Consider the following 27,417-nt stretch of genomic DNA (forward strand, 5'->3'; position numbering starts at 1 on the left):
TTAGGCCTGCAGCGACCACAGAGCGGGACTGCCACAAGTCGGAGCTGCGGGATGCCGAGAACCAGCCAGGGTGCAGAAATGCACCTGAAAACTGCCAGACAGCAGACCAACGAGCAGCCAGCTGCGCAGATAAAGTGAGCTCAGTTGTGTGTGTGCGCGTGTGTGTGTGCGTGTGTGTGTGTGTGTGTGTGTGTGTGTGTGTGTGTGCGTGAGAGAGAGAGAGAGAGAGAGAGAGATATTTTCTTTCGTTGGAAACTCAGCAGTTTTATGCGAAAGCGGAAAGAGCTAGCTTGTTTCTGCGTGTGTTTTTTCAAATTTCACTGAATTTTAATGGAATGTGCTGGCGTGCAGATACACGGACACGAAGCATTTGTAGTTAGTTGTGTGTCACCAAAAGAGGTGTGAGCAGACTTTATGCTATAGGATACACTCTTTTCAGTTAAAAATGCTATGAGGGATTTGGACTGGCGGTGCTAACTCCACCGCTGAAACCCTAAAAAAAGAAAACCCAAAAAAACCCGTTATTTTGCTTTTTTGAAATTAAAGTTGAGTTAAACTACATTTAAATACAAATCTTTAATTATCTGAACCTTGATATCATTGCTGTGCCATACCGCAGATTTTTGTATCAATTCAATACAAAAGTACATACAGGGCAAGTATTACCTATACCATTACCGATATTTTTTAAAAAGGCACATTATGTTGGATTATGTGATTTATAACATTAAAAGTCATAAATTTGCAAAATCTGAACACATTTTAATGACTACTAAATCACTGATTTTTACTTAAAAGATCATTGTTATTCTTATCATTTCAGTGTTTCATCTATTTAGAAACCGCTTTTGTTTTTTGTTTGTTTTTAAAGACTTGAGGTGTAAATGGGTTTGTCTCTAAATCACTTTTGATTAATTTCTGTTGTTTAAATGTGCTATAGGCTATAAGTAAAATAGATGTAGCAGCCAATACAAAAAGGCTCAGACATTTTTCTTAGTGTATGTTTAAGGTCTATTTTTGCTGCATACTGAACTTAGAGGATAGAAAAGTACTGATCTGTCACATTAGTATTGATCCAATACCAATATCAACACTGGTATCAATACTATCGATATTAAGATTGATCTACCCACCTCTACTTGATGCAGGCTGTGAAAAAAAAAAAAAAACTCAAAACATTTTGCAGCCCCTCTCCCTTTAAGCCATTTTCTGATTGGCAGCCTCCGTAACCAGAAGGTCTGAACAGCAGGTGGGTGGAGGTGCTGTGCTCACAGCCTGAGTTATGTGCCTGTGATGGCTATATTAGGATTATTTTTGTCACTGACACTACAGAGCCAAGAATAAAGAAAAAAGGGCATGAAAGTGGGCGTTTAGAGCAGCAAGCATCCTAAACTGATGCCTCACAAGGATTATTTTGTGTTACCATTATTTGAAACTAATGCATGAAAGGCAAAAATAGATCCCCTTTAAAGTGATGATGCACTCCATAAACTTTCCAGGAAGCACTCTCTGAAACCCCAAACAAAGACCTCCATGACCACAGAGTACCAGGAGAGGTTCCTTCCTCCCGCCTGTTATGTAGCAATCGTGACAACAGCAACAAAGAAGATCCCTTACCATCCGCTGAAGGGGACAAGTCATGAGGTTACCTCTTTGAGGTATTTTCTTTTTCCTTTATAATGTCATTAGATTTTAGTTAGCTGAGGAAAGAGATATTTCAATTTTGGACAGTGGGATAAACCTGGCTGGCGCTCTGCCCACGTGCATACAGCAACTGATGGATGGTTTCTCAGCTAAATAAGACTGAACTGGCCATGACAACATTTCAGTGCACAAAAAAACAAAGACTACTGTGTAATCTTTGCTCTGAAATCAGCTGATTAATGGTAATAGGAAAACAAGTTGTTGGTGTGGCATCTTTCTCGTTTTCTATCATTCATGAAGTAAAAATGTGTTGGTCTGCTCATCGTATGTCGTGTGTTTCAGATCATTTTACATTCAGCAAAAATGGATAAAAAAGCCACCAAAGGTCCCACAGCCACCAGAGCCAGACTACAGACGATGCAAAGGCCCACTCAGTCCTGCAAACCAGACACCATCCAGGACTGACTACCAGAGCGCCTATCAAAGTAAGCAACTTCAAGAATATTACTGTGAGATATCATGGAATATGGCAAAATTTGCATCCTGAGTTAAATCCGCTTTGTTTTTTCCACTCAGATGATTTTAAACATTGGGAGGGCAGCAAGCACCAGCCAATCATCCTGAAAGGCGGTTTGACAGTCAAGCATGGATTAGGCAACATGCTTGCACTGGCGAAGGAACCAGAACACATTGCAAACACCACCACCTATAAATCGGATTACATCCCCCACCCAACAAACCCCAGACCATTCAAACTGAAGCACTCTAACCAAAGCAGCAAGGACTTCCCGCTGGAGCCGAGACTGGCCTTCAAGCCAAAGCAGGCTTGGTCTACACACCAAGACCTTGACAAAGGCAGTGATTGTTTTGAGAGGTTCAACAGTTGTTCCCTTGAAACCAAGTTTCAGGGCCACACCAAAGATTTCTCTTCACCAGGAGACCACAGCATTCACTGCCAGGTGAAAAACCTGCCAGCCCTTGAGATAAATGACGTCCACCGCCATGCAGCGAGTACCGTGACGGACGACTACAGAGTCTGGCATTCGCCGCAAAGCTTCACCACTGTGAGAACCACCATGTCAGTGGGCAAACCTAAATCTCCTGACGACAGCAAAGCCAGCCCAAAGACTTTGAGACAACACCCCAAAATACACAAGGCCTCAGCCTGTAATTCCTCCAGAGGTGCCACACAGAAACCACAGAGTCCTACAGACACTGAAGTGCTTTCTAGCTTCGAATGCTCCACAGAGAACGGAGAATCCAAGATGTACTGGTACAGAAATTTGGGCCGAGGAGGGACTTCGCCTGATGGCGACAGCTGTATAGACCATAGCAACCAAATAATCAGCTGCATGGTTTCTGACAGAAACTAAGGTGGCTGATAAGGTGTGGTCTCGCCACATTATTACCTCAGGTAGTTTCTACTTCTACAGCAATAAAAAAAGAAAAAAAAAAAGCCATGAATGGGGAGATTGTGTAACATCAGCTATTTTTATACTTGTAAGCGTCTCAATTTCACTCTTATGTAATCTTGAAAGTGAGAGGCACTTAATGGGAAACAGGTTTAGACAGACAGATGTGGACTTCCTCCAGATAATAAGTGTACACTTTTTTAAAATCAGTCACTGTTTCAGTAAGAAGTAATCCAATCTGCTGAAATGACCTCCATGTGTTTCATACAAACCTCAGGAGCACTTTCCAAAACTATATTGTGAATACACCACAAAATGCTGTAATCATGAAATGACATTTTATTTAAAAATAACACAAGGCAATGTCTTAACTGAGAGAACTTCCAACTCAATTATATTTACATCTATACAGAATCTTTTTCTCTTTTTAAAGTCCATCAATTAAAAGTATGGTGCCAAAATGTCTGTATTCCACATGACATTACCTGCTCCAGTGCCAGAAAAAAACTAAACTAAAACAAACAACAACAAAGCTAAAGGCTATTCCTTTAATCTTCTTTATGAGGGTCTGTTCACTTTCTTCCAGGTACACACCAACATCAGCGGTCCTCTTTAAATGACATCATGTTAAGTTTACAGAGTAGAGCCTCGCTCGGCTGTTAAAAACTCATTTCAGTAGCTGTCAGTCGTCATCGAAGTGGATGTGCTTATTAGCCTCCTTGGCGCGGGCGATGATGATCTTTTCGGCTTTGGATATGAGCTGAAAATGTGACAGGAAATTAAAAATGAGATGAGATAGCAGATAGACAACAGGGAGGCGTATGTATGAATGGGTGCGCTAACGTGATAAAATTACTCCAGGTATTAGTGACTTTTTTTTTTGTCCTGTGAGTATAAAACATGAAGGTGCAGCATTTAGCTGCAACACTGACAAAGAAAGTCAGCTTTGTGTGCGTGTTTAAAGTTGTTTATACACATAATGTAATAAATAATCACAGATGCACTGATGCACACTGCAGCATGTATGCAGATTTGAGTATTTCACATTGTAAGGTAGAGCTCACCTTTTCTGTACCCCGCTTCTTTTCCCTTGGACGATTCAGTTTGACCTGGCGGTCCACGAGGATCTTCTGCCAGTACCTTTGTTCATGGTCACCTTTAAAAATAAAGAAAGAAACAGAGAAATTCATTAAAGGACGCCTTTCACAGTTTTATCAAATCTTTGGTTAAAAAACACAGAAGCCTGATGGCCCGACAGAGCATTTTCTCCATCATCAGTTATGAAATCCATACAAAATACAATTTTTAAAAGGTTTCAGAGAAAATAAGGAAATAAAATTCACACCTGTGAGGATCTCCAGCTTCCAGCTATGCTCTTTCTGCAGCTCTGCTCTGACGTCGCTAACTGCTCTCGCTTCCTCTGGGCTGTGAAAGCGGATGTGTCCCTCAGCGTCTCCTTCCAAGATGTCAACATAGGCCACTGGAGAAATTTTACACAGCGCGTCCTACACACACAGTGTCATTCTTTAGCGGGGTTACGGGAATCATCGTGTAATGTGGATACACAACTGAACTGTGGGGCTGCACCACACCATGTGTTAAAACAAAGGAGGATTACTTTGAACTCTGAATCATGCAAAGCTACAAAAGAAAGTACCTTGATTATTTTCCTCCCTGGTAGCGGCTTGTTGTCTGTAATCTTCACGATGACCCCACTGACAAACTGAGGTCCTTGCTTAGCTGCCTTTTCACTTTTGTTATTCTCATCAACTAGACAAAAGGCAAAAACACAAATCAGTTGAATTTCATAGGTTTTAGTGCTGAATTCCAACATACTGAAAGCTGTAAATGTATATAGTTCTAAGATAAATGAGATATACATTTCAATAAGCTTCACCCAGATTCTGGCAGCTTGTTAATATACACAAACTGGCCACTATATTAGGTACATGTTTCTAGTACTGGTTTGGACCCAATTCTGCCCTCAAAACATCTACTTAAAGTCTCCACGTGTGGTGCATTCAGAGGTGCTCTTCTGCACACCTCAGCTATGATGAGTTACTGTCACCTTCCTACTAGAGATTGTGAGTGTGACTAATCTCTATTATGACTAGTCTTTTAATCTAATGTTTAACATTTATTTGATGTCCAGTCCCGGGAAGCTGTTGTGTCCAAAATGTTATGCACTCATCTGCCATCAGGTGGAGCTGCAGCCCCCAACAATGTTGTGCAAAAATGCAGAATGATATTATCAAGCTAAAGAAATTAGCTTGAGAGATGTTCAGAGGTGAACCACTACTCCTCCACATCCAAAGGAGCCAGTTGAGGTGGGCGCCTCCTGGGTGAGGTATTCTGGGCCTGTCCTACCTGGAGGAGGCCCACAACACACTGGAGAGATTACATCTCTTGTCCCAGTGTTCCCCCAGATCAGCTGAAGGAGGTGGCTGGGCACAGGGAGGTTTGGACTTCTCTGCTTAATAGAGATGTTGTCATCAAATCATTTTGTTATTGCTTTATATTTGAACTTTTATTGAAATGATTGTTATGAATTGCAGAACAATTTGTTATCTTTCAGCTGTTAATTTGGCATATTTTAATAATACTTGAATATATTTTGTAAGTAACACATTTTCATACATTTAAAATCAGGTTTTTTTTCTTTTTCATTATCCTGTTAGAATAGAACACAGTATCCATAATAGAATTCATTGTTGTGATTAAAGGCTTCAAATGCCTTTGTTTGGACACTTTTTTGCTATTATCCATTAGAAGGTCCTAAAATTTCACTTGATATCTGAGTGTTTCTTTGTTTTAAACTAGACTGTTAGTCTCATTTCTTTTTTCCTCGTTTAGTCGACTAAGAAATTAGTCACCAGGAACGTCCCTACTTCCAGCAAACTTGAAGTCTGGCCTCTCTCTCCTGAGTATCCCCGCCGTTCACTGGATTTTTTTTCCTTTCCTTTTCCTTTCTTTACACCATCCTGTGTAAACCCTCGAAATAGCTGTGTGGGAAACTCCCAGCAGATGAACCGTTTCTTGAAAACTAAGACCCGCCCTATGACACCAACAACCACGCCACATTCAAACTCACTCAAATCACCTTTCTTCCTCATTATCGTGATGCTCAGTTTGAACTTCAGCACGGTCATGTTTGCATGAATGCATGCACTGAGTTACTGCCATGTGATTGGCTGATTGGATAATTGTGTTAATGAGCAGCTGAACAGTGCAATCTGTCCTTGTCAGAGTAAAGCTGTGTGATTTCTGGTGCGATGTTGACGAATGTCGAGTGAAAATTTTCTTTCAATTATTTTAAAACACTTTCCCAAAAATCCAGGCCAAAATCTTTGTCAGTTCAGCATCGTTGTTTCCTGTTTTATCATACACTTCTGTTTTCAACACATGGAAATTTCAGCACTTGCCCACTTACTGCAAATGCCACCCCAGCTAATGCCAAGTTTAATGAGACACGCAACATTGGAAAGTTTATGGGATTCTCATTATCATTGTGGTGCTTTCTCAACTTACCTGTGGATACAGAAAAAGAGATATGTGGGAATTATAAAGGAGGATGGGGGAAACATTTTAAAGTTAGAGGCCTATGAGTGAGGTTTGGAAGAGAACTCACCATTTGCATCCCGAGGGTCACCATCTGTCTCCATCATCTTGTGCTCCTTGTCATTTATTTTAGTCATGCACTTCTTCAGGGCTGACATACTGCTTTTCTGCAAGGTCAGGTACTCCTGCTTTAATCCAAGCCAGTCTTTCCTTGATGTGGAAAAAGAAGGAATAACACGGCCGACAGAGTGGGTTCAGTTTGCTAGTTATAAAACCTTTTACAATTGTATTAACTCGTTAGAACAAGGGATGCAGGTTCGTACTTTGAAAGCACCCGGAGTGGAATCACTTCTTCCCCAATTTTCAGTTTCTCTTTGTGCTTCTTTTTTCTCTTCCTTTTTGCTTTAACTGTTGAGTCGTCTCTGTTTTCTTTGCCCTTCTCAACAGCCTGCTGTGCGTCCCTGTGAGTGGGCGACTCTATGAGGGGAAGGACAGCGTTAACACAACAACCAACTTTGTGGTTTGGGTGTAAAAAGACTTAAATTTGACCTTAAAATGAGGAACAATGAGGAGGTAAAATGACAAACAGCTGTCCCATTTAGATCTTTTTGTAGTTTTCTTTTTTTTACACTGGTGGCTTAGAGACGACTTACTACTCCGTGCTCCGTCTTTCTCCCTCTCCCCACCTTCACTTTCGCTGGTTTTTCTTATCTTCGATGGTACATCGCTCTCCGATCCCTCCGCCGTATGTGACCGCCGTCTTTTCTTCTCTGACAGTTTGCTTGGTGTCTTGTGAGCGCCGGTGGCCTCTGGGTCAAAATCTTTCTTTTGCTCAGCCGCCTCCGCTTCCATCGCCTGCTCTTTGACTTCCTCTGCGGGCGCCTGTGCCGTGGCACCTTCTTTCCTTTTCTTCTTCTTTCGCTTCTTCTTCTCTTCTTCTTCACCTGCAGCACATGGATGTAAAGAAGCCAGGATAAATACACTTTGCAGCGCTATCCTTTACTTCAATATTGCAACGGCGCCAAATAAAATCACCTATCCGAGATGCTGGATTGTCAGCTGAGAGAGAAATTGGCTTCCTGTGCAACGTCTTGGGGAAAATCCCTGGTTTCCTGGGAGCATCTTCAGGAGGATTGTTCAGCATCTGTTTGAAAGATCAAATTCTTCCATGATCTTTTCTACCAGCCAAAAACAAACACCACGTTAACGTCAACGACATCATAGCTGTGGAAATATTCCCACTGAGTTCTCACCTCTATAGCTTTCTGTGCTTGCTCCTCTTTCTCAAACTCGACAAAGGCAAAACCCTTGGAGTCCCTGGAGGACTTGTATCTGGGGATGCTGACATAAACCACATTTCCACATTTTGTGAACACTCTTTCTATCCAGCTGTGTGTCACATCCTTTGGCAAAAGTTCCTTAGAAAAAGAGAAGAAGAAAGAATCATTAGTTTGGGATCCAAGAAGATTTTAGAGCAGGCGAACAACAGGGAGAAGATGATGCTGTTCTAATACTTGGTCCTGACTGAAACAAAGAGTGGATGCACCAAGCACCTTATCCTCTCTTTTTAAAGACTTTCTTTTGCTTGGCTGAAACTTGTATATACAACCCCAATTCCAAAAATGTTGGGACAGTGTGTGAGAGGAAAAGGATGAAAACCATTATTTGAATGCCTGTGATCTTCAGCCCTCTACCAAAAGTACTGCAGCTGGTCTCCTCAGTATCCAGATGTTCACAGACCGTTAAAAGAAGAGGGGATGCTACCCTCTGGGAAACATGACCCTGTCCTGACTTTTATGAGACCTTTTGCTGTCAATCTGGTTTTATTTACATTTTAAACAACGTCCCAACTCTTTTGGAATCAGGGTTAAAGAAAATGTGAATGACAGGCAGGTGGGGCGTAGTCACAGCCGTGTGCCTAAGGCGACCACATTATCACATTATAGACGTTACATCACATTATTATCATAGAGAAATGTTGCGTTCAGGTGTAATGTATAGAATCGTTTCTGCTCTCTTTAATTGGTGATAATTAAAACAATGGAAAGTATTAAAATTCACGTGAAAAGCAAACATATCAAACAGACACCAGAGGACTTTTTCTTTTTTTTACCACGTAAACCGTGCGACTGTCCACATCATTCGGTAGTTCCCCAATTGGAAGCTGACGCCTTACTTTAGTTCCCTCGAGGTTGAGCTGAAACACACACACACACACACACACTTAAATGATTCTATATTATGAAAATACTGTAAAATAGCAAGTTATAAAGCATTAACAAAATGAAAATTTACTTTACAGTACCTCAACTACAGATGAATTCTTTAGCGCCCTGGCAATGAGCTTTGTGTCAGTTGTCAGCTGCTTCATTCGATTGAAGCTTGCCAACACAGATATATCAACATCTATAAGAAATAATGTGTGGTAACAAGTTTAAGGCTGTTCCCAAGTCAAAAAGAGTCAGTGAAACGTATAAAGTATTGATAGCTTCTTACATCCACGGTCAGATTCCTCCATGAGCTTTTTCAGAAAGCGGTCCTTGCTCAGGTTGACGTCGCCAAACCAGAATTCCACTTGTTTCTTCACCTCACTGAGCAGCTGTTTGACTCGGGACCTCTTCTTCTTTTCCATCTCCTTCTTGTCGCTGGGCTCTGCTGCCGCAGCATTGGTAGCTCCCCTCTCTGAGTTAATCATCTCGGGGGCAGGACTGCAACAAAGACGCTTGTGTTGTTATGAGATTAGAGCCTGTACTAAAAGGCAAGTTCAACATATATCAAACAACAGCCATGCTAAGAGATACCAAGATGAAGGCTATGAGTTGGAAAAGTCCATTCAGGTTTTTCTGATCTACCTTGTGCCTGTTCAGGGCCAATGCTGCTGTGAAAGGTTTAATCCAAAATTTAGACAGGTCTGGCGTCTCACAAGAACAACAGCAGCAAGTTACAAAACGCCATACCATTAAATTTAACTATAGAGATACATAATCAACCATATGATCTTAATAGGTGTGATGTGCGAGTACCAACTAGTTTAAACGAGAGTTTCAATAATCAAAACCACCCTTTTGCCCCCAAACTGACATAAATTATGCTGCTAACTCCAAATCCTGCTTCGTAGTAATATTTATATTAAATTCGTGGGGTTTGTTTGCACGTTTTGCCCACTCTGACCCATTTTCAGATTGCACACTCCATATCGAACACGCCCCTTTTATAATGCCATCATTTTATTGATAAAATTATTGGTAAGAAACGTACATATAAACTGTTAGTTTTGAATTTAGCTCTTTACTAAGTGCACAGGGAATGCCTTGCTGCCAGACTGGTGGTTAGCTAACACTGCCGTCCAAGTTAGTAATTGGAAATTCGCGGGTGGTGACTTTAAAAAAACCCTTCCGTCATGCCAAAATTTTTTAAAGTCCGCCAGATTTTTTCTCAACGTTCAGGAGACCGAAAGATTCACATAACTCACCGTGCTCCAGATGCGAAAACAGTCCAGACTAACACCGAGTTCAGAAAAATAACAAACCAGCAGCTAGCGTGATATCTTCACGCAAACGGCGCTGCTTCGCAAAGTAACGTCGCACGGTAAATTCGTCATAAGAGCGAGCCGCAACTTACACAACTTCCGGTGAATAATTCCACCGTAAAAAAACAACAAACACGAAGGTTGTAACATCCACATTTTATTCTGCAAACTAGTGAATCTAAATGTAAGATAATAAAAAACACAGCACAGTCTACCTAATCACTCATTGTATTTGATAGTAAAATAATAGCATAATAACGATAATAATAATCACTTTATACACATGTTAAAATGTCAATAAATAATTTGTAAAAAGGCTTTTAGAAATAGAATAATATTGATAATGGATGCAATGCTTGTTATGCTATCTGTTCTTCAACATTAACATGTTTATTCTTTTATTTTCACTACCACAAAATTTTCAAATTTCGAAACTTTTTTAGTTTTATTTTGTATTCAGCCCTGTTTATTTCTGTCAAAGTCCGTAAGGTGAAAGTAAGTCGTCTATCACCAAAAACAAGTTTTCAATACATAGTGACTATCATTTTTATACGTACTTTTTCGTCGCTTTTTACAACTTGGCCGGTTAGCTCAGTTGGTTAGAGCGTGGTGCTAATAACGCCAAGGTCGCGGGTTCGATCCCCGTACGGGCCAGTCACTAATTTTCTTTTTTTCCCCACCTATCCATGTGGACCACAAAAACCACTTTTCAACTGTCTGTGAAGGTCCTCAGTCATCCAGGTCATTGTTGTCTAAGGAGCTTGGAAAGAAAAGCGTTTGGACCCCAAGAGGGAAAATCGACCCCCTAATCATCCTCCTTGGCTGATTGTGACCTACACCCGTTTTCACTCCTTGGCTTGTGTGATTAGGTAAGAGATCATTGGGGGTTCAATGATCCTCTTTGGAGGCACACTCCCGTAGGGCTTAAATGTGAGACTCTCCACCATTTGACCTTAGAACTGAAGAAGCTTCTCGGATGAGAGGTGAAACTTCTTCAAGCAACTTAAAGAAGTCCAGACGCTTTTCTTTCCAAGCACCTTAGCCTGCTCTTGCAACTGCTTTAATGGCATAGGGAATATTTTCTTGACATACACACTGAGGCTCATTGGTAATTATGACTCCAGTGCACTCACATAGCTGGCTCATGTCAAAAATCTCAGATCTTGTCAAACTGGTTTCTTGAACATGACAATGAGTCTACTGTACTCAAATGACACCCACAGTCACCAGATCTCAATCCAACAGAGCACTTTTGGCAGAATGGGTACATCATGGATGTACAGCCAACAAATCTGCAGCAACCGTGTGATGCTATCATGTCAACACGGACCAAAAATCTCTGGGGAATGTAATGAAGTGTAAACTACCATTTATAATGACCCTATACTTCTGGATGTCATAATTCTCTACTGTGAAAACAGAAGTAAAGAAATTACTTCTGTGATTGATGAAACTGATATGATTTCCCTTTATCCATTTTGAGACTTGTTTGCAGGGGAGGGAGAGGTATATTGCTTTTTAAAAATTATTTTTATGATTATTACAGTTATTATATTATTATTATTACTGTCTTCAAAAAAACAATCACAATGCAAACCAACAATTTATTAACAGCTTGTAACATAAGGGCAGTGTTTTTCATCATAGCTCCAAAAAGCTGTCAAACTTTTTGAGCTTCTTGCACATGTCCTCCTCGGTACAGCTCTCAATTCTGCTCTTGATGAGCTGTGAAAGTTGACTGTAGAAGGTCTTCGTCCACTGAGCTTCGAAGTGGTGGGTCGATATGTTGCACACTTTGTGAAGTACCATCAGCAACTTCTCATTGCTGCTGACCTCACACCTTTTAAAAACCCATTTCTGCCACTCTGCCCACGAAGCATCGTCTGTGAAATTCACAGTGATGCTGGCCTTGGTCTGCATGCACTCTGGCTCTCTGTCAGTCAGGTCATTCCATATCGCCCTATAGGAAGAGGGAAAGGGGATAAGCTCTAGGAAAATACAAATTAGTGAGGTATTGTTTTGAATTATTTGATTCAAAATTCAATACTCACACAACGTTTTTCAGAGGATCTGGGATCAAGTCGCTTAATGACAGCAGACCTCTGTAACTCACTCGGTTGCCTTCCATCCTGTTCCATCACAGGGGGAACAATAAAGGTTTTTCATATTTACATAAAAAAGCCTTTAAATATAAGCGTAGTTTATTACAACATAGGTGTAATCTATGACCTTTTAAAAACTCTTAAATCAAACCGTCACAGTCATCCTCGACACTGGAAAACTCCCATTTCCTCAAACATCAGCATCATGTGCCAGGATAATAAAACAACTCAAAAAGTTTCTTACCACAACTCCTGAAGCTTTTTTTTAACCCCTATTGCACAAGCAAGGACCAGAAGCTCGTCATCACTAATGTTTGTCCACCCAAGTCTAAGAGGAACAGAAAGGGTGACATCATCTGGATGATTCTTTGTCATACATTGTTCCAAAAATGTGGTAAAACTAACTAACACCTTACCCGAGGTACACAATATTCTCCGATTCCTTCAACACATCAGCAATGACCTGTACTGCTTCCATATCCAGGTTGTTTTCTCCAAGCCTTAAACATGAGATGGAGCAGTAAATACATATTGTGCAAGCACTTTCCATATATGGCGCTCCATAAGCAATTGATAAGGTTGCAACCACATGGAAGGGTCTATCAAAGCTTGGAAACAGAATTTTACCTGAAACTCACCAAAGACTCTCACATCTACCCAAAAGATGTTGAATATCTCTTAGTGTATCACAGCTTATTCCAGTCCCAGTAAGATCCAGCTCTGATATTTTACCCTCGGTGAGGTTTAGGAAATACTTGATAGCATTGTAGTCCATATGAGATAGCGTTTCATCGCTAACATTAACTCTTAGCATCTTTGGTTGCACATCAAGTGCTAACGAGGGGTCCTGTTGCTCAAACAAGCAATGCAAATGGTTTAGGATGTGGGCTCCACTTTCACAGAGAGCTCTCAGTTCTCTGATGATTTTCTCACGATATGCGTTCGCTTTTTCTTTGTGGCAGCAAATCCCCACCTGCCTAGATAGAAGACTGGCATTGCGCTCAGAGAGGATTCCAGAGAGGAAGCGGCTGAAAAGGTCCAAGTGTCCACTGTTGGATACATCTCTGGGACATGATGTGCGCTCAAGTGCGTCAGGCAAAGGGTGATCCGTCACCGCACAGTAAACTGCAGCAAAGAACTCTTGAATAGTAAGATGAGCAAATGAATAGACCTCTTCAGTGAACCCAGGTTCTTCTGCAATTGTCTTGTCGAGGAAAGCACTAACGAGGCTGGACCCTTCTAACGCTGCCACCTCTCGGTCGCTGCTATAAAATAATGTTTGATGCTCCAGTAGGTTTTTGAAGGCAAGTCGACCCAGCTTTAAAACAGTATCAGACAGCTGCTGGATGGCCACCGCTCTTTGGTCTTGAAGACATGTTTCAGCTCTCGCTTGGGTGTGAGATCGAAGCAAAGCCACCAAGTACTGCACGTAAATATCCGTCATGGTCTTTGGGCTTCCCCCACAAAGATCTTTGCTCTCTTTGAGGATGCAGCAGACAATGTAGCAAAATGCAGGTATGTAGCACAGTGTCAGCATTAGTTCATTTGCAGATACCACTGAGAACATGTGGTCAGCAAGGGTCCTGTCCTGGAAGTAACGAAAAAAGAAGTCTTGAACTTCGGCCAAGGAGAACCCTGCAATGAGCACAAAGCGGTCAATGCAGCCCACAGGGATGTAGCTGATAGCTGCAGGCCGACTTGTGAGCAACACAGAAGCATTTGGTAGTAGTTCACCCTGCATCAAGCTTCCAATAACCTCCATAACCTCTGCATCTTCATCTGGTTCAGTTACAAAAGAGTCTACGTCGCAGCTCCTGTAGTGTCTGAACTCATCAAAGCCATCCAGGATGATCAGCAGTTTGTTGTCATTTGCCAAGATGTTATCCAGTTCTTTAGCAAGGTGCCTGTTTTTGCGCAAGATCAACTCTCGTAAACTTGTGGGCTCGTCAATCAGATTCAAGTCTCTGAAGGTCATGTGTATGATGAAGTCAAAGGCAAGGTGGTCCTTGTTTCCCCCAAAATCAAACAACATCTTTTGCACCAGGATAGTTTTTCCGATTCCAGCCACCCCCGATACCAGAACCTTCCTGACTGGACGAACTGCCTTTGCACATGAGAACAGTTCAGCTGGTGTGATTTTCTCATGCACTGCTGACTTCTGCTGACACAGTCGCTTCTGTCCAAAGGTCAGCACCTCATGCCTTTTATTTTCTAATCCCTGGTGTCCGTCAACTAAGAGAAGATTGACATAATGTTCGGAAAACTGAATTTTCTCTCCGTGCCGGGTGTTGTAGAAAAGCATGCTCTCACTCCTGCGCCTCAGGACTTCTTTGTGTTTTTGTTTCGCTTTGCTGTACTCTGTAGAAGAAAAGAAGCTCAGTATAATTTTCCACTTCCACTCATATGTACTTGTATAGCTGGAAAAAATATATACAGGTATATAGGATGAGGACAGGATACATTTCAGTACAGTGCTTGACTAGACTGTACTTGCGGTATAAATTACCATTCTGTTTCCCCCTTTCAGACACACCCCTGCCAACTAAAGTTAAGAGAAAACCTTATCTTGAACTGATCAACGGTAGTGTAGCTTGTGTAGTTAGTGTGCAGTGTTGTTGATAGTTTTGTGTTGTGTGTCAGAACAATGAGGCGACTGCTGTCTCCAGGTTAGAAACAGGAGTGATACACCTGCTGCTGTCAGACCTGCAGGTATCAGGCTGTGATGTTCTCCTTTATAATGGACAGAAATTATTTCTTTGGAGTGGCACAAATAATTTGTGTGGCATCTTCTTGAATGCAAAACAGCTGATTGTTCTGTAAATAGTTTGAAAGGGTTATTTAAAAACTCAAGGTAAAAGGTAAATGGATGCAAATGAATTTGTTGTTTGCAAAACTTGTGCATAGGATTTATATTTGTATTTAAAGTTATGAAATATGATTCATTAAACATGTTTGTTTTTGTTACAGTAAAAAAATATAACTTTTTCTACTCTGATTTTGTTTTTTGATGATTTTAGATCAATTATGTTAATACAGTATGTCAAAATGAAAACATAACTGTAAATTCAGACACGTGAGGTTGTGCTGAAAAGAATGATACCAAACAAGGCAAATAAACAGTTTTTAAAGGTGAAATGTGGAGGGAAAATCACAAGTAGTTAAAAATGGCCAATTATACCCTGGATCCCCAGGGGGTTAAACTTTTTTTTTTTTTTAAAGTAACGCAATAGTTACTTTTCAAGTAATTAATTACTTTTAGAATCTTGTAACTCAGTTACTAACTCAGTTATTTTTTTGAAGTAGTAACTAGTAACTATAATTAATTACTTTTTCAAAGTAACTTACCCAACACTGCTGATCAATGACATTCCTGTGGCTAAAATTGAAAATGCATACCTCTGGACTGAGGTGGATCCGCTTCTTTGCAGTACTGATAGTGACTTTTAACATTAAGAAAAATCCTGGCCGCTTCCTCGCCTTTGCACTCCAGGATATCCAGCACCTTTCTCACTCTCATCCGGGGACCCAGCTGACATAACACTTCCTCGCGATCATCTCGAGTGAACACTTCCCGGCACACTAGGAATTCTACCAGAGAGTCGACCTGTCCTTCTAGTTCATCCACAAGAGAAACTCGCAGCACCCTCACTGCTGTCAAACAGGAATGATGAAAACCCTTTTCCACCATAATTTAATGTAAAACAGTCCTGAGAATGAATCAAAAAATGACGTGGTTATATAGTCAGATCATGGCAAGAATTTCCTCCTTTTGACGCCAACAGGGATCTTGTGAACTGCTGTTCCTCTCCCCAAGTTGAGAAACAGAGAGAGACAAGTTTATATCAGATATAAAAAGGGAAGTGTCACGGTTGTTAAAGAGTGGACTCAGGCGCGGAGCTCAGAAATAATGACAGTGCATTTATTCACAGTGTAGCAAGGTGACAACAGTTCAAATGTGCAACAATGGTGATAGTGCGTGGTAGTGCCCGTCTCTCCTCCAAGTGCTTCCTTTGTGTCCGTAAATCCTCCGTCAATCCCTGGGTGAACACACACACGACAGCAAAATGAGTACGAAGATCAGACAGTACTTCAATAACATTAGCGACTCGAAAACACTACCAGGCTTAGTGCAATACTCCAGCGCTGTCTGTCGCTCAGCCACACCATTAAGTAGCCCTGCTGAAGATGTTTTTTTGTTTGTTTTTTTTTCTGCTGAAGATGGTAGTTGATTGGCAGCAGCTGGTGGATTGACTGCAGGTGCGGCAGCTCCGGGCGACAGCACTTCTGGGTCGGAGGTAGCCTGTTGCTAGGTTACCCCCTAACACATCACAGCGGAGCCGGAGGGGAAGACAGGGCGATAGGAGAGACACATACACACGCACACAAATATACACACTGGCAGGTCGACCGGTTAGGGCGCCTTCAGATCCTGACAGGAAGTGTCCCTTTTCATGATGACAGCACTACTATATGTTGAAATTCCTGCTCTTGTTATTTGTAATACAGACATCAATGTCGATTTGTTAATGTTGATCTCTGACTCCATAATATGGACTTTCCCATGAAAAAAAAAAATATATATATAGAAGAAAGAAGAGCAATCACAACAACCAGATTATAAAAAGGAATGTATTTGGTTTTATTTAACGATAGGGAGCAACACATCAAGTCACCAGCAGGGGGTCCCCATCGCATGCACATCAACTACCATCAGCCGCAAGGAGAGACCCACCCCTGTAATATTTACAGAAACTTTGCTCAGGGACACACATGGAAATAAATAGTTTAAATGACAAATATCTACATAACTTAAGAAAATGACATGTGATACAATATTTTCCTCTTGTGATATCACATAACCACACCTCAGCGTAGGGCCAAGTAGTCTTCAGCTAAAGCTGGGTTGCACCTGATGACAGTGAAGCTCTGTGGAACCCAGGACGCAGAGACCAAGTCCATTACTAATGTGTCCACACGACACATTAGTAATGATCACTGCAAAGCTTCCCATCATACATTCACAGACATGTAAATATGACACTGTGACACATGGCGGACTGGATGAACTTTATCAGATCTGCGTGTGAGCGTGTGTAACTTCACAGAGTGGTTAAAGGGACACGTTTGGCAAATATCTTTTCAAGAAATATCACAAAACAAAAATACTGAAACAATGCAACTTTACAAACTACGTAAAAAGAAAGAAAGAAATTAACTCTGCAAGCCATGTTTTTAACAAAGACTTGGATGAGTTCTGAGTGCAAAATCCTTTTTTTCCCAAAACATTATTTGCTTCAGTCGTACACCTCCTATAGTGCAACCCATGCAAAAAAAATAAAATAAAATTGAGTCTTACCCTCTAAAAACTGCAATCGGACTCCCTTGCTGCTTTGAAAGACCAGTTATTATGGTCAACATGTGCTAAATCTATTCATGCCCAAAATGTTGGCTTTAATTTGATTAAATGTAAACTTTCCGTGTAATTTTGTAACATAAGTACATGTAAAATGATAAACTTAATGTAATCTGGTCAAATTCAAGTTACTTGATATATGGTATACATTCAGTTTACACCGACCACATTTCCCTTACTGATTAATTATTTGAATAAATAAACCTTTGATTTTATGCATTTTTGTTGCATTTTGCTTAAAATTAATATTTTATGTTTATGAAAACTTTTTTCCAAGTGTGGCTGGTACTAAATGTGTCCCAGTTATTTAATACTAGGCTTTATTTTGTCATCGTTCTCACTTAAGCAGCATCAAGCTGGTTTTCAGTTTTCCACCCCTTTTTAACCCATTGCTACGTTCATAAAAGCTCACTTAGCATCAAAATCCTAGCAGTAAAGACAAACACAGAGCTATCCAGTGGTTATCACAAGCTTGGCGTTTACCCAGAATTCCTTGGTATGAAGTCAGTCATCTATTTAGGCCGATTATTAACATCGCATTACTTCGTAAATTTGAATGCAATCATATAAACTTAATTTGGCGTGGAGTGATTGTGTTTCAGAGGAACATGATAGTGATCTTCCGTTTGCTCAGGAACCTGAAACTGAAGATTACGTTGCTCAGATTTTGTTAATGTGGACATGACCGTAATCACGGCTTTTAAGGCTTTAGTTCCCCTTTATGAAACCGCAGAGTTCCTACTGCTCACACTGGAAATATATCTACTGTTTGGGACACAAAAGCTGTTTGTACGAACTTCAGATTTAAATTAAAAATAAAGAAGTAAAACCAAAGCCTTCATTAACAGACGTGGTTTCCTCTCGTAGCAATAATTTTGAATTCAAACCCACGTATGGTATCTTAAAAGTCGATTTTAGTCACTTTTGGGTATGACAAACAAACATTCCTCCGCACTCGGGAATCCAGGAGCGATCGTTGAAGACATTGGAGGGTGTTGGGATAGGCATAGAGGTTCCTTGACTTCCGTGACACCTTCCCTGACCTTTCCAGATTTTTCACCAACGTTCTCACTTCTCCGTTTCAGGTGTTTCGGCAGGAGAAACAGCAGCGGCTCTTAAACTGGGGCAGCAGGCAAAGCTCCAGCTGCTGCACCTTCTCACAGTACCTCGTGCTGTCCCGGCACTCTCCTGCTGGAATATACAGAGGATACGTTTTACTATGCACAGTCGCGGCTGTGGGCTGTAGTGCTTAGCTATGGATATATTGTTGGAAATTTCAGGTCCAGTGCTCTAATTCGTAAACATTTGGCAATCTTTCTCTCACTGTGGTCTGTGGCTTTTTCTAATTAACCGGCACATTGTTTCTGGAAATACCTGACACAGCAGAGGCTTTTGTTGGTTTTTTAAGGCAATTTTTCAGCACTTTAAGCACCGCGGGCAAAGTTTCCTTCACCAGTTTTGTAATGGGGTGCCAACAGACAAGTTAGAGACAGATACTGCCAAGTCTCATCATATGAAACCACAGCTATGTTTATTATGCGCTGGGCTCAAGTGCAAACACAACTAGATTGTCTTTTCATCTTTTGTTTTGTTTTTTAGTTGAAATGAAGGTAGAGTGTGAGCAACTGCATTTAACTAAAACCACTGCAACAATTTTGTGTTGCTAGAAAACAAAGTTTGACCCATCAGGCGTTATTGGTGTGATTCTTTAATAAGGCAAAGATGTCAATGTGATCAAAAACATGCAATAAGAGGATTCAGTGACTGCCTATGAAGGCACTGTATGGTGTTCTGCTTTTGCAAGCAGGCTCACGGAGCATTTCAGTTGCACTTCTCATTGTAAAATCTATTCTGAACTTCCTAAATTTCTGCCTTCTAGAATTTCTTCCCCTCAAAAGAAGAAAATCATAAAGTTGCAATTAAAAAAAATAACCCAAACATTTTTAAGCAATAGAAACTAAAATAAAATTCGCAAAAACCCACAATATGTTGTACATTTATTTATGACTCACACTTGACATTACTGTAACTTTTTCTCACCTCTGCCGCAGGATAAAATGTTACATCGCTGCCAGCTGGCAGGCCGAGGCCTCCACGTGCAGTGACGGTCTCGGAAGGCCTTGCTGGTCCGAAGGTGGACGCAGGTCACCTGGCGTGATTGGAAACCGTGCCGTCCGCACGTGGCGGTGCACTGTGTCCAAGGCCCCACGAGCCACTGAAGTGCACAAGCCTCAGCAGTGCAATTCCTCAAAGAGCTTGGCCTAAAATATGAACATACCTGAAATAGTATTCTGCTGAATAGCCTTTTTTTTTCCTTTGTAATATGAACCATAACTGGATTTTTAAAATGTCTATCGATAGCACATATCACCAACAGTATTAAACATTCTTAATCTTATTCCCATCTTTACCTGTGGAGCCCAGTGCACATCCTGTGGGGGACTCTGGTACCATTGGGGTCTTGGCAGTAGACATGGCGGTGCTGTGTGGCCAAACTGGGACCCACACACCTGCCATGACACTGGAAGAGGAGAATTCATCAGATTTCCTAGCTATCATTACAAAAATATTTTCTTGCTAGGGGAAGGTTTTGAGTCTAAACTGTTTTTATGATAAAACCTTGTGAAAACAAGCTTGTGCACAATAATATCTTGGCTCACCGGCCCCCAGGAGGTTGTGGCCCATCTTGCACAGGGAAGGAGGTTGCACGGCCTTGCATCAGAGGGTTTCCTTCCTGCTCCAAGGCAATTTGGACTCTCTACCTCTTCTGACCTGCCCTCGGGACCCTTCATGCAGCGCACAATTCTAGTCTGGGCTCCACCACCGCAAGTGGCTGAGCATGGGGACCAAGCATCAACTCGCCACCTAATAAAACAAGAGGAAAAGTCAAGTAGATATTAGATGTTTCAGGCCAAAAAATCTTTTCAGATACTCAACAAATGCAGTGAGTAAACGGAGGATTTCTGTTCTTACTGTAAATATTAAACTCAGTGTTTAACATCACTAATAGCACACACATGTAGAGCAGCAGCATACCTGAAGAGGCAGGCTTGTCCTTGGCACAGCTCGGCCGACCGACTGCCATTCCTCCTCTCAGAACAAGCCGGTCCATTTGCTCCCACACTGTTGCCTTGGACACAGATTCTTCCTTTGCCACCTGAAAATAACATAAAATATAAAATAAAATGAGAATGGTGTGTTCACCAACCTCATCAGTTGATGCACCAGGATTTAAAGAAAAACATTACCACACAGCTTCATGACAAAACAGTCTTCCTAAAATATTTGAAAGTCATTCCATGTATTTTGGATTGCATTTCCTTTTCTTCAAATACTCTGACCTTAAAATGCCCAAGAGTATAGTCATTACATTGCTTTTAACCGACTCTGAATTCAAATATAACAAAATACAGTCAGGGCATTTTTCAGCCCTTTAAAGACTCCTTATCCTTTCTATTTAGATTAGCTGAATATGGTATGTTAAGTTAATCTTCTTTGAAACATTGCCTGGAACCTCTAATTGTTGCCGTATGGAGAGGAAGCGTACTATAGGATCAGGAAACGCACAGTGGCGGCGCTTTGATGAGAATGTGGCTGATCATGCCGAAGAGATGAAGGACAGCGTAGCTCAGAGGTGACCGGAGCTCTGTGTGATGCCCCGGACATTCCTCTGTCAATGACTCAGCCACATGAGCCACTGGGATAAGTAAGAGCTTACTGAATATCTGTGTCTGCGGTTACTCTTGGGTTTGTGTGTTTCTACGCTGGATGGACGCATGCTTTCCCAGAACCTCGAAGCCTAAACCACAAAGAACAACACAAATTACTATAAACTGGACTATTCAAAGAAGCATTAGGACAAACTCAACTCGACATTGGGTCCATACAAACTTGATCAATTTTAAGTATTTCTAACATACTTTTCTCAAAAGTCATAGTGATGTTTTTAGTATCTATATACTGCAAAATATCTCTGAAACCTCATTGCAGTTAGCAGCTAAAAGTCTGGCTCCACCTACATTACACAAAGATTTACATGTGGCATTTTTTATCTAGCTTTTAGCAAGAAAACACAAAGGGTAATTCTGCAAAATGTTTAACCTCAACCAACTTTCTTTACTAACAACTTCCTATTTCTAATTCTTGGAGTGTAATAGAGTAACAGCATGATTCACATTTCAAAACAGGCTTTGCTTATCTTGTCCATCGCTGCAGCCCCTCAGTTTGTTCTCTGTTTGTTTTCCTGCTCAGACCTTTTAGCACCAATCTGGCAACCATGGGTCGCTGTGAAATCAACTACTGAAGGCTGATTCACACAGAACCCAGAGAGTGGTCCACATAGTGTTTGCTGGAGGTTGCTGGCAGTCACGCAGGGGCGTAATTTCCAGGGGAGGTAGGGGGGTTATGACCCCCCCCAATAATCAGACGCAACCAATATAACCCCCCCTAATAAAATTATGAATTATCTTGCATAAATAGGCTGTTGATTTTCTTTACTCATTTCAAGTATTACCAGCAAAATAGTTGCATGTTTAATCATCTGGGAATTTACCCAGATTTATTTAGACAGAGATTTTGACACCCCCCCCCCCCCCCCCCCCCCCCCCCCCAATGTTCAGCACAAAGTTACGCCGATGCAGTCACTAGCAGGAAATTGGTCGCAAAATGGTATACGGAGCTGCGATTGCTTAGGTTGCAAAGAGGTTGCCACAGTCGCCCATATTTTGCATGGAAGATGCGGACCTGTTTGCAAGCACTAGCAAGCTACTCTCCAAGCAGTAGTCAATGTGTGAAAAGAACAATATAGACTGGAAATGGAGACCGTTCACCTTGAAAGCAAAAGTCCCATCTTCTTAAATGTGTTGGTTTTAATGGGAAGGTCCAATTCACTTTGAATGTTCTCCAGTTCTTGTGTGCATCACACTTTTCACAGTTTCACTACTGCTTGGAGAGCAGTTTGCTGGTGCTCAGCATGTTTAATGCAAACTATGGGCAATCGTGACAATCTGCGATCAAAGAAATCCCAAAGATGTTTTTGGTCCAGTGCCTGCTTTGAATTTCACTCAACATCACCTAGCAACCGGTCAGAGAATTCATATTATTTTTTATCAGGCAACTGATGGTTGTCAGCAGAGATGGGCAGTAACGCGTTACTGTAATCTGATTACTTTTTAAAGTAACGAGTAAAGTAAGGGATTACTATTGCAAAAACGGTAATTAGATTACCGTTACTTTCCCGTAGGAACGCTGCGTTACTGCGTTACTAAAACCGTGATTTTTTTGCGAGAATGTCTCACGACAGTGACGTAAGCAAGTGCGTTCGTGACAACAGCTGTGTGCAGATCAACGATGGATCACATATCGATTGTGGGAGAGAGTATGAGCGTGCAGCGTGTAAAGCGTGGAAGTACTGACCTTACTTTGAGTTTGATTCCATAAAAAGTGACAAAAACATTAGCGTCCATCGTGCGTGGGAAGAAAACTTCTTTTTACAACGAAAAAAACCCCTAAACTTCCAAGCAAGCACCGAGTGCGCAACGACGTAATGGGAAATTCACAGAGAAACTCGCGGATTCTTCAACTGACCGCGGCACACCTGCACCAGGGTAAACCTCCGCCTACCCTACTCCTGCTTTACAGGTGAAAATAGAGCAAAAGGACCACTGAGTCTTTGATGTTATTTATTTTCTGCTGTGTTTTACTTGCATCTATTTGAAAGAGTGAGTGTAAACACAAAAAAATATTTTATTTTATGTGCTGGAATGTGCAGAAAATAGGTTTAAATGTTAAACAAATTTCTTCCAGTCAGAGAATGTTGCATATAATTAAATTTTTGCTTGATGCATAAAGTTAAAAGATTAAAACTGATAAAACAAGTTAAAAAAAGAGAGACTTTTTCATTTGATTACATTTTGTATGATGGATTATGCAGAAAAAGTAGAATTGGGCTGAAAGATCTATCGCTTTATCACCTCTTCAGGTTGTAAATCGTGTTTTTAAAAAGTAACTAAGTAACTAAGTAACTAAGTAATTAATTACTTTTGAAAATAAGTAATCAGTAAAGTAACGGGATTACTTTTTGGGGGAAGTAATCGGTAATTAGTTACTGATTACTTTTTTCAAGTAACTTGACCAACACTGGTTGTCAGATATCTGATGACTAGTCTCTAAGCCTGTGTGACTGAGAACCTTAGCTGCCTTCTACTCGCTTCAAGGCCACTTTCAAAACATCTCAAAGCAGAAGCTTGAACCACAAGAAGGTGGAGCTTCTGTACAAACCATTGAAACTTACGGATCTATAAACCTTACCAGTAATTTGCACAGAAGATGAAAGAGATGTCCTTCCAAAACGGTTTCTGGCAGTGCAGGTGTACAAACCCTCATCCCCTTTGCTTGGGTACTGGATCCTCAGTGATCCTGTAGGCAACAGGCCTACTCTGCCAACACAAAGACAAGCAATCTATGAAGCCTTATCCAGGTCTTTGATATAATCATAAAAAAGCCACAGGCAGCCATGTCATTTTCACAAAAAGTCCTTACTTCAAGGTTAGTTCTTACCTGCTACTGTAGCGCAACTCTTTCCCATTCTTCGACCATGTCACAGATGGGTCAGGATTTCCTACTGCTTCACACTTCAACACTAAACTAACAACTGGTTTCTGCAGGAAAACTGGCATTCCCACATAAACTATCATTTCAGATTGTGGCCCCTCTCCAATCTTTTTCGAACGTTGAATTATCAGCGGGTTTCTTGGTCTGGCTGTGTGGACTTTAGTGTTTGGTTTATAATGGAGTGGCTCTTGCGTGGAAGATTCAGCACTTTCTGGAGGGTGAAGAGTCGACTCATTAGTTTCACCCTGTGCCACAGTGAGCTCACTAAGCAGTTGTGCGATAAGTTGTTCCTCCCGTAGTCCTCCAAGGTCTTCGGCAACGTTTTTCATGATCTCCTCTAGCCTGCGTGTGTCGGCAACGAGGACCTCTGGGATGTAAATTTCTGACCCTTCATCCTCCAGGGTAGAACTGTTCTTTTCACTCGCAGGTGATTTGTCAGCGATGTATTTTTCATCTCGAATGGATTCTTTATGATTAAGCAAACGCTCAATAATTGCATCATATCGGTTGAGGGAGCTGTGAAGCTCCTGAAATCTTTCTTGAGCTGAGATTGCATCCGGTCGCCCAACCTTTTGTCGTCTGAGCATTGACTCTGCTACAGACAGCTTTTGCTTGCTGCCAATGATCTGTAAGACTAAATGTTCTTGTGCCTCACCTGCGACACATGTATATATCCCAGCATCAGATGCACGAACCTGATGGATCTTCACATATCCTAGTGACGTTATGGAGAGGTGTGGTAGGTTGATCAGGGGCTTCCCTTCCTTCAACCAGTGGATTTGGCCCTTACGGAAGTGGCGGGTTGGGCAGCGAAGGACCACAGTTGTCCAAGGCAGGATGTACGCATAACCACCAATGCCCAGGTGAACCTTTTTGCCTTTACGCCACTGGATATAAACTTTTCTCTGAGCCAGTATGGTGGCATCAGGCTTGACAGAGTCTGTAATTAAGAGGACAGGTTAATGCTTGCTTGTTGGCTCAAATATCTGTACTTTTGGACATACAAAACTTTGCATTTAAGGAACCAAAAGAAAAGGGAGCTAACTCCCTTTTCTTTTGGTTCTATGCAGTATAACTTACATAAACACAGCCAAATAAAGAGTATCTTACTTTCACAGGGCTTGAAGAAGCATGGTCGGATTCTGTTGAGACGAGCCAGCAGGGAACAGTTCTTAGGGTCTGCTGTCAAATACCTTCCATTCACCTCTTTCTTCCTGCAAACAGCTTGGAGGGTCTGAATACCATTTCCACATGTCACTGAACACTGGAAAAACAAGAGAAATGTATTAAAATAAACAAAACCTGCAAAGTACCAGTTTTAACATGTCCATTTGAACAACAGCAATATGGCAGGATGGTCTCTGGCTGAAAGGTAGGCTACCTGGGACCAGCTAGTTGTGACCCACTCAGGTGGGCATTCCTGCTCACCACAGGGCTGCTGGCTTGTAGGACTCTTAGTAGGGCAAAACGTGTCAGGTAGCTCCAGAATGCTGCCATCAGCCAACCGTTGCTTGCATAGTACCTGCCTCCTCTGAACCCCACCACCGCAACTTTGGGAGCACTGGGTGCAAAAACACGCAGAGATTAAATCAGTCACATGCGCTTGATTCCCAATCGTCAAACACTTGCAGTGGTAAACTTTATAGATGATGTCCTTTACCTGTCCCCAGTCATGCGTGTCCCACATAGGAGGGCAGTCAAAGCGGTTGCAGGCTTGGAGAGGACTGGGCTTGGGGTTCTGACAGTCTTCGTCCCTCAAAACTAAAGTGTGATTGCTGTCACGAGAGGGCCGGTGTGTGCACCCCACAGTGCGAATCATCAGACCTACCCCACATGTAGCTGAGCAGGAGCTCCACTCTCCAGTTTCCCACCTGTTAGAACAATGTTTATTGTGCTCATTATGGCAAATCTACAGTACACTGCACACATGAAATTTCCCACTCGTGGGACTAATAAAGGTATCTTATCTTATCTTATCTATACTTCATAGCACTGTAAATAGTACTGTACATATATCTCTTGATCCAGTGAGAGAACACCTTAGCAGTCTTATGAATATGTAAAATCATGAAGGTGAATACAAGTGAAAAAGACATGAAACATAAAATCCCACACCGAGCTTCACGATATTCAAGAAATCCCTATTGCATTACTTTTTCATTTGTATTTTTCCAATGAACTACTGGAATTAATATTCATGTTGCTGCCCAACAAAATTTTAAACTGGGTTTAATCCAGCATCAAAGTTACTTTGGCAGGTTTATTCCAAATTGTGGCCAGTGTCCAAGTGGTTGCCATGCCTTTAAAGTTTTGGTTTGAAATGAGATGGCAGCAATTTCATTTTCTGCTCGACAGATTGGGTGATATTTCAAAACTACTCATATTTATTTAAGGCTCTGAGAAGAATTGGGAATGAAGCTTGCTCATGGACCGCTGCTTTACTCAAAGCTAAATCCTATGGCTGTTTTCCTTTCAGGGGGAACACTATCCAAAGAGTGTAGCTTAATATGGGATGGTGAGGAGGCCTCAGGGAGGGAGAAAAGGGCCAAAGGAAACAAGCCCAATACTGCATTTGTTGTGCCTAAAAACAAGACTCAAAGCCTGGAAAAACAGGCAAGGGCAGGCTGCAAGCCTCTGGGTTTTCTGACAAGAGTGTGAGGGGTAGAACACTGACAATGTGCACGGTGTTAACCTGAAACGTGTGGCCAACCACAAAGTCCACTCACCATTTAGCCACAGTTTGCTCATGTTAAACAACATGCAGTTTTGCTGTTTGACCTTTTAGATGTTTAATCTGGACGTGCATCAATCTGGTAGGTTCACAAAAAAAATACTTATGATTTGCAATTTGAAATGTGAAATAACACTGTTTATAAACTGCTCGTATGTTGAATTGAACAAAAAAAAAAAGAAGCTACATTTTGACTTAAACATTAACAGCACAGCTTAAACCTGTAATATCAAAAATAATTTGAGCTTGAAATGTAGCAAGCACTGAACGCTCCCCAGAGGATGATCACAGTTACTTCAATGATTCCCTTTTTTTTCTCTGGACCTACATTTTGACCTGGAGAGGGAAACGGGAAGACTGCCATTACATGTATTAAAACATAAGTCATGCTTGACTGCATAACATTACTTACCCAC

At 41.4% G+C, this 27,417-nt stretch overlaps 4 protein-coding genes and 1 non-coding gene across 5 annotated transcripts in view; 2 read left to right on the plus strand and 3 right to left on the minus strand.

Annotated features, from left to right (window-relative positions):
- Positions 1–51: 51 nt before the first annotated feature.
- On the plus strand, positions 52–3,017 carry LOC146636673 (uncharacterized). The gene is made up of 4 exons (XM_085350984.1): positions 52–134; positions 1,500–1,658; positions 1,987–2,129; positions 2,221–3,017. Exons 1-4 carry the CDS (start codon positions 52–54, stop codon positions 3,015–3,017), a joined length of 1,182 nt encoding a protein of 393 aa, XP_085207110.1.
- Positions 3,018–3,497: 480 nt separating this feature from the next.
- On the minus strand, positions 3,498–10,188 carry larp7 (La ribonucleoprotein 7, transcriptional regulator). The gene is made up of 13 exons (XM_085350985.1): positions 10,087–10,188; positions 9,111–9,322; positions 8,920–9,020; positions 8,728–8,811; positions 7,868–8,032; positions 7,650–7,758; positions 7,268–7,558; positions 6,938–7,091; positions 6,685–6,824; positions 4,714–4,826; positions 4,402–4,561; positions 4,121–4,212; positions 3,498–3,816 (listed from the first exon to the last, which is right to left on the minus strand). The coding sequence occupies exons 2-13, from the start codon at positions 9,307–9,309 to the stop codon at positions 3,739–3,741; spliced, it is 1,686 nt and encodes a 561-aa protein (XP_085207111.1). The 5' UTR covers positions 9,310–9,322; positions 10,087–10,188; the 3' UTR covers positions 3,498–3,738.
- Positions 10,189–10,723: 535 nt separating this feature from the next.
- trnai-aau (transfer RNA isoleucine (anticodon AAU)) lies at positions 10,724–10,797 on the plus strand. The gene has a single exon. It is a non-coding gene; the product is annotated as a tRNA-Ile (tRNA).
- Positions 10,798–11,784: 987 nt separating this feature from the next.
- Positions 11,785–15,933, minus strand: LOC146636676 (NACHT, LRR and PYD domains-containing protein 3-like). Its single transcript, XM_085349649.1, has 6 exons — positions 15,642–15,933; positions 12,884–14,603; positions 12,662–12,745; positions 12,490–12,573; positions 12,195–12,272; positions 11,785–12,103 (listed from the first exon to the last, which is right to left on the minus strand). The coding sequence occupies exons 1-6, from the start codon at positions 15,931–15,933 to the stop codon at positions 11,785–11,787; spliced, it is 2,577 nt and encodes an 858-aa protein (XP_085205775.1).
- A 954-nt stretch (positions 15,934–16,887) lies between these two features.
- The window catches only part of LOC146636677 (ADAMTS-like protein 1), a 107,437-nt gene continuing 96,907 nt past the window's right edge, over positions 16,888–27,417 (minus strand). Inside the window, exons 17-26 of the mRNA XM_085349648.1 lie at positions 25,931–26,141; positions 25,652–25,831; positions 25,381–25,534; positions 24,217–25,210; positions 23,968–24,095; positions 20,695–20,815; positions 20,319–20,523; positions 20,070–20,179; positions 19,699–19,919; positions 16,888–18,849 (exon numbers count right to left, since the gene is read on the minus strand). Coding sequence (XP_085205774.1) covers positions 18,740–18,849; positions 19,699–19,919; positions 20,070–20,179; positions 20,319–20,523; positions 20,695–20,815; positions 23,968–24,095; positions 24,217–25,210; positions 25,381–25,534; positions 25,652–25,831; positions 25,931–26,141 — 2,434 coding nt within the window. The 3' untranslated portion in view covers positions 16,888–18,739. The remainder of the gene's footprint in view (positions 18,850–19,698; positions 19,920–20,069; positions 20,180–20,318; positions 20,524–20,694; positions 20,816–23,967; positions 24,096–24,216; positions 25,211–25,380; positions 25,535–25,651; positions 25,832–25,930; positions 26,142–27,417) is intronic.

Source organism: Diplotaxodon limnothrissa, linkage group LG3 (assembly GCF_057381915.1).
Source record: "Diplotaxodon limnothrissa isolate DT_005_m linkage group LG3, D_limnothrissa_male_GT1.1, whole genome shotgun sequence".
Taxonomy (NCBI): Eukaryota; Metazoa; Chordata; class Actinopteri; order Cichliformes; family Cichlidae; genus Diplotaxodon; species Diplotaxodon limnothrissa.

Bases quoted from the DNA above. Each gene is read 5' to 3' on its own strand.
- larp7 (XM_085350985.1), bottom strand. From the start codon at position 9,309: ATGATTAACTCAGAGAGGGGAGCTACCAATGCTGCGGCAGCAGAGCCC. The intron at 8,033-8,727 runs GTAAAAAAAAGA...TCTTTTTCTAAG, and splicing joins ACAGTCGCACGGTTTACGTG to GAACTTTTGCCAAAGGATGT. The intron at 4,562-4,713 runs GTACTTTCTTTT...CTGTGTGTGTAG, and splicing joins CAGGGAGGAAAATAATCAAG to GACGCGCTGTGTAAAATTTC.
- LOC146636673 (XM_085350984.1), top strand. From the start codon at position 52: ATGCCGAGAACCAGCCAGGGTGCAGAAATGCACCTGAAAACTGCCAGA. The intron at 135-1,499 runs GTGAGCTCAGTT...TAAACTTTCCAG, and splicing joins CAGCCAGCTGCGCAGATAAA to GAAGCACTCTCTGAAACCCC. The intron at 2,130-2,220 runs GTAAGCAACTTC...TTTTCCACTCAG, and splicing joins CTACCAGAGCGCCTATCAAA to ATGATTTTAAACATTGGGAG.
- LOC146636676 (XM_085349649.1), bottom strand. From the start codon at position 15,933: ATGGTGGAAAAGGGTTTTCATCATTCCTGTTTGACAGCAGTGAGGGTG. The intron at 12,574-12,661 runs GTAAGGTGTTAG...TGTTCCTCTTAG, and splicing joins GAGAATATTGTGTACCTCGG to ACTTGGGTGGACAAACATTA. The intron at 12,104-12,194 runs GTGAGTATTGAA...CTCTTCCTATAG, and splicing joins GATCCTCTGAAAAACGTTGT to GGCGATATGGAATGACCTGA.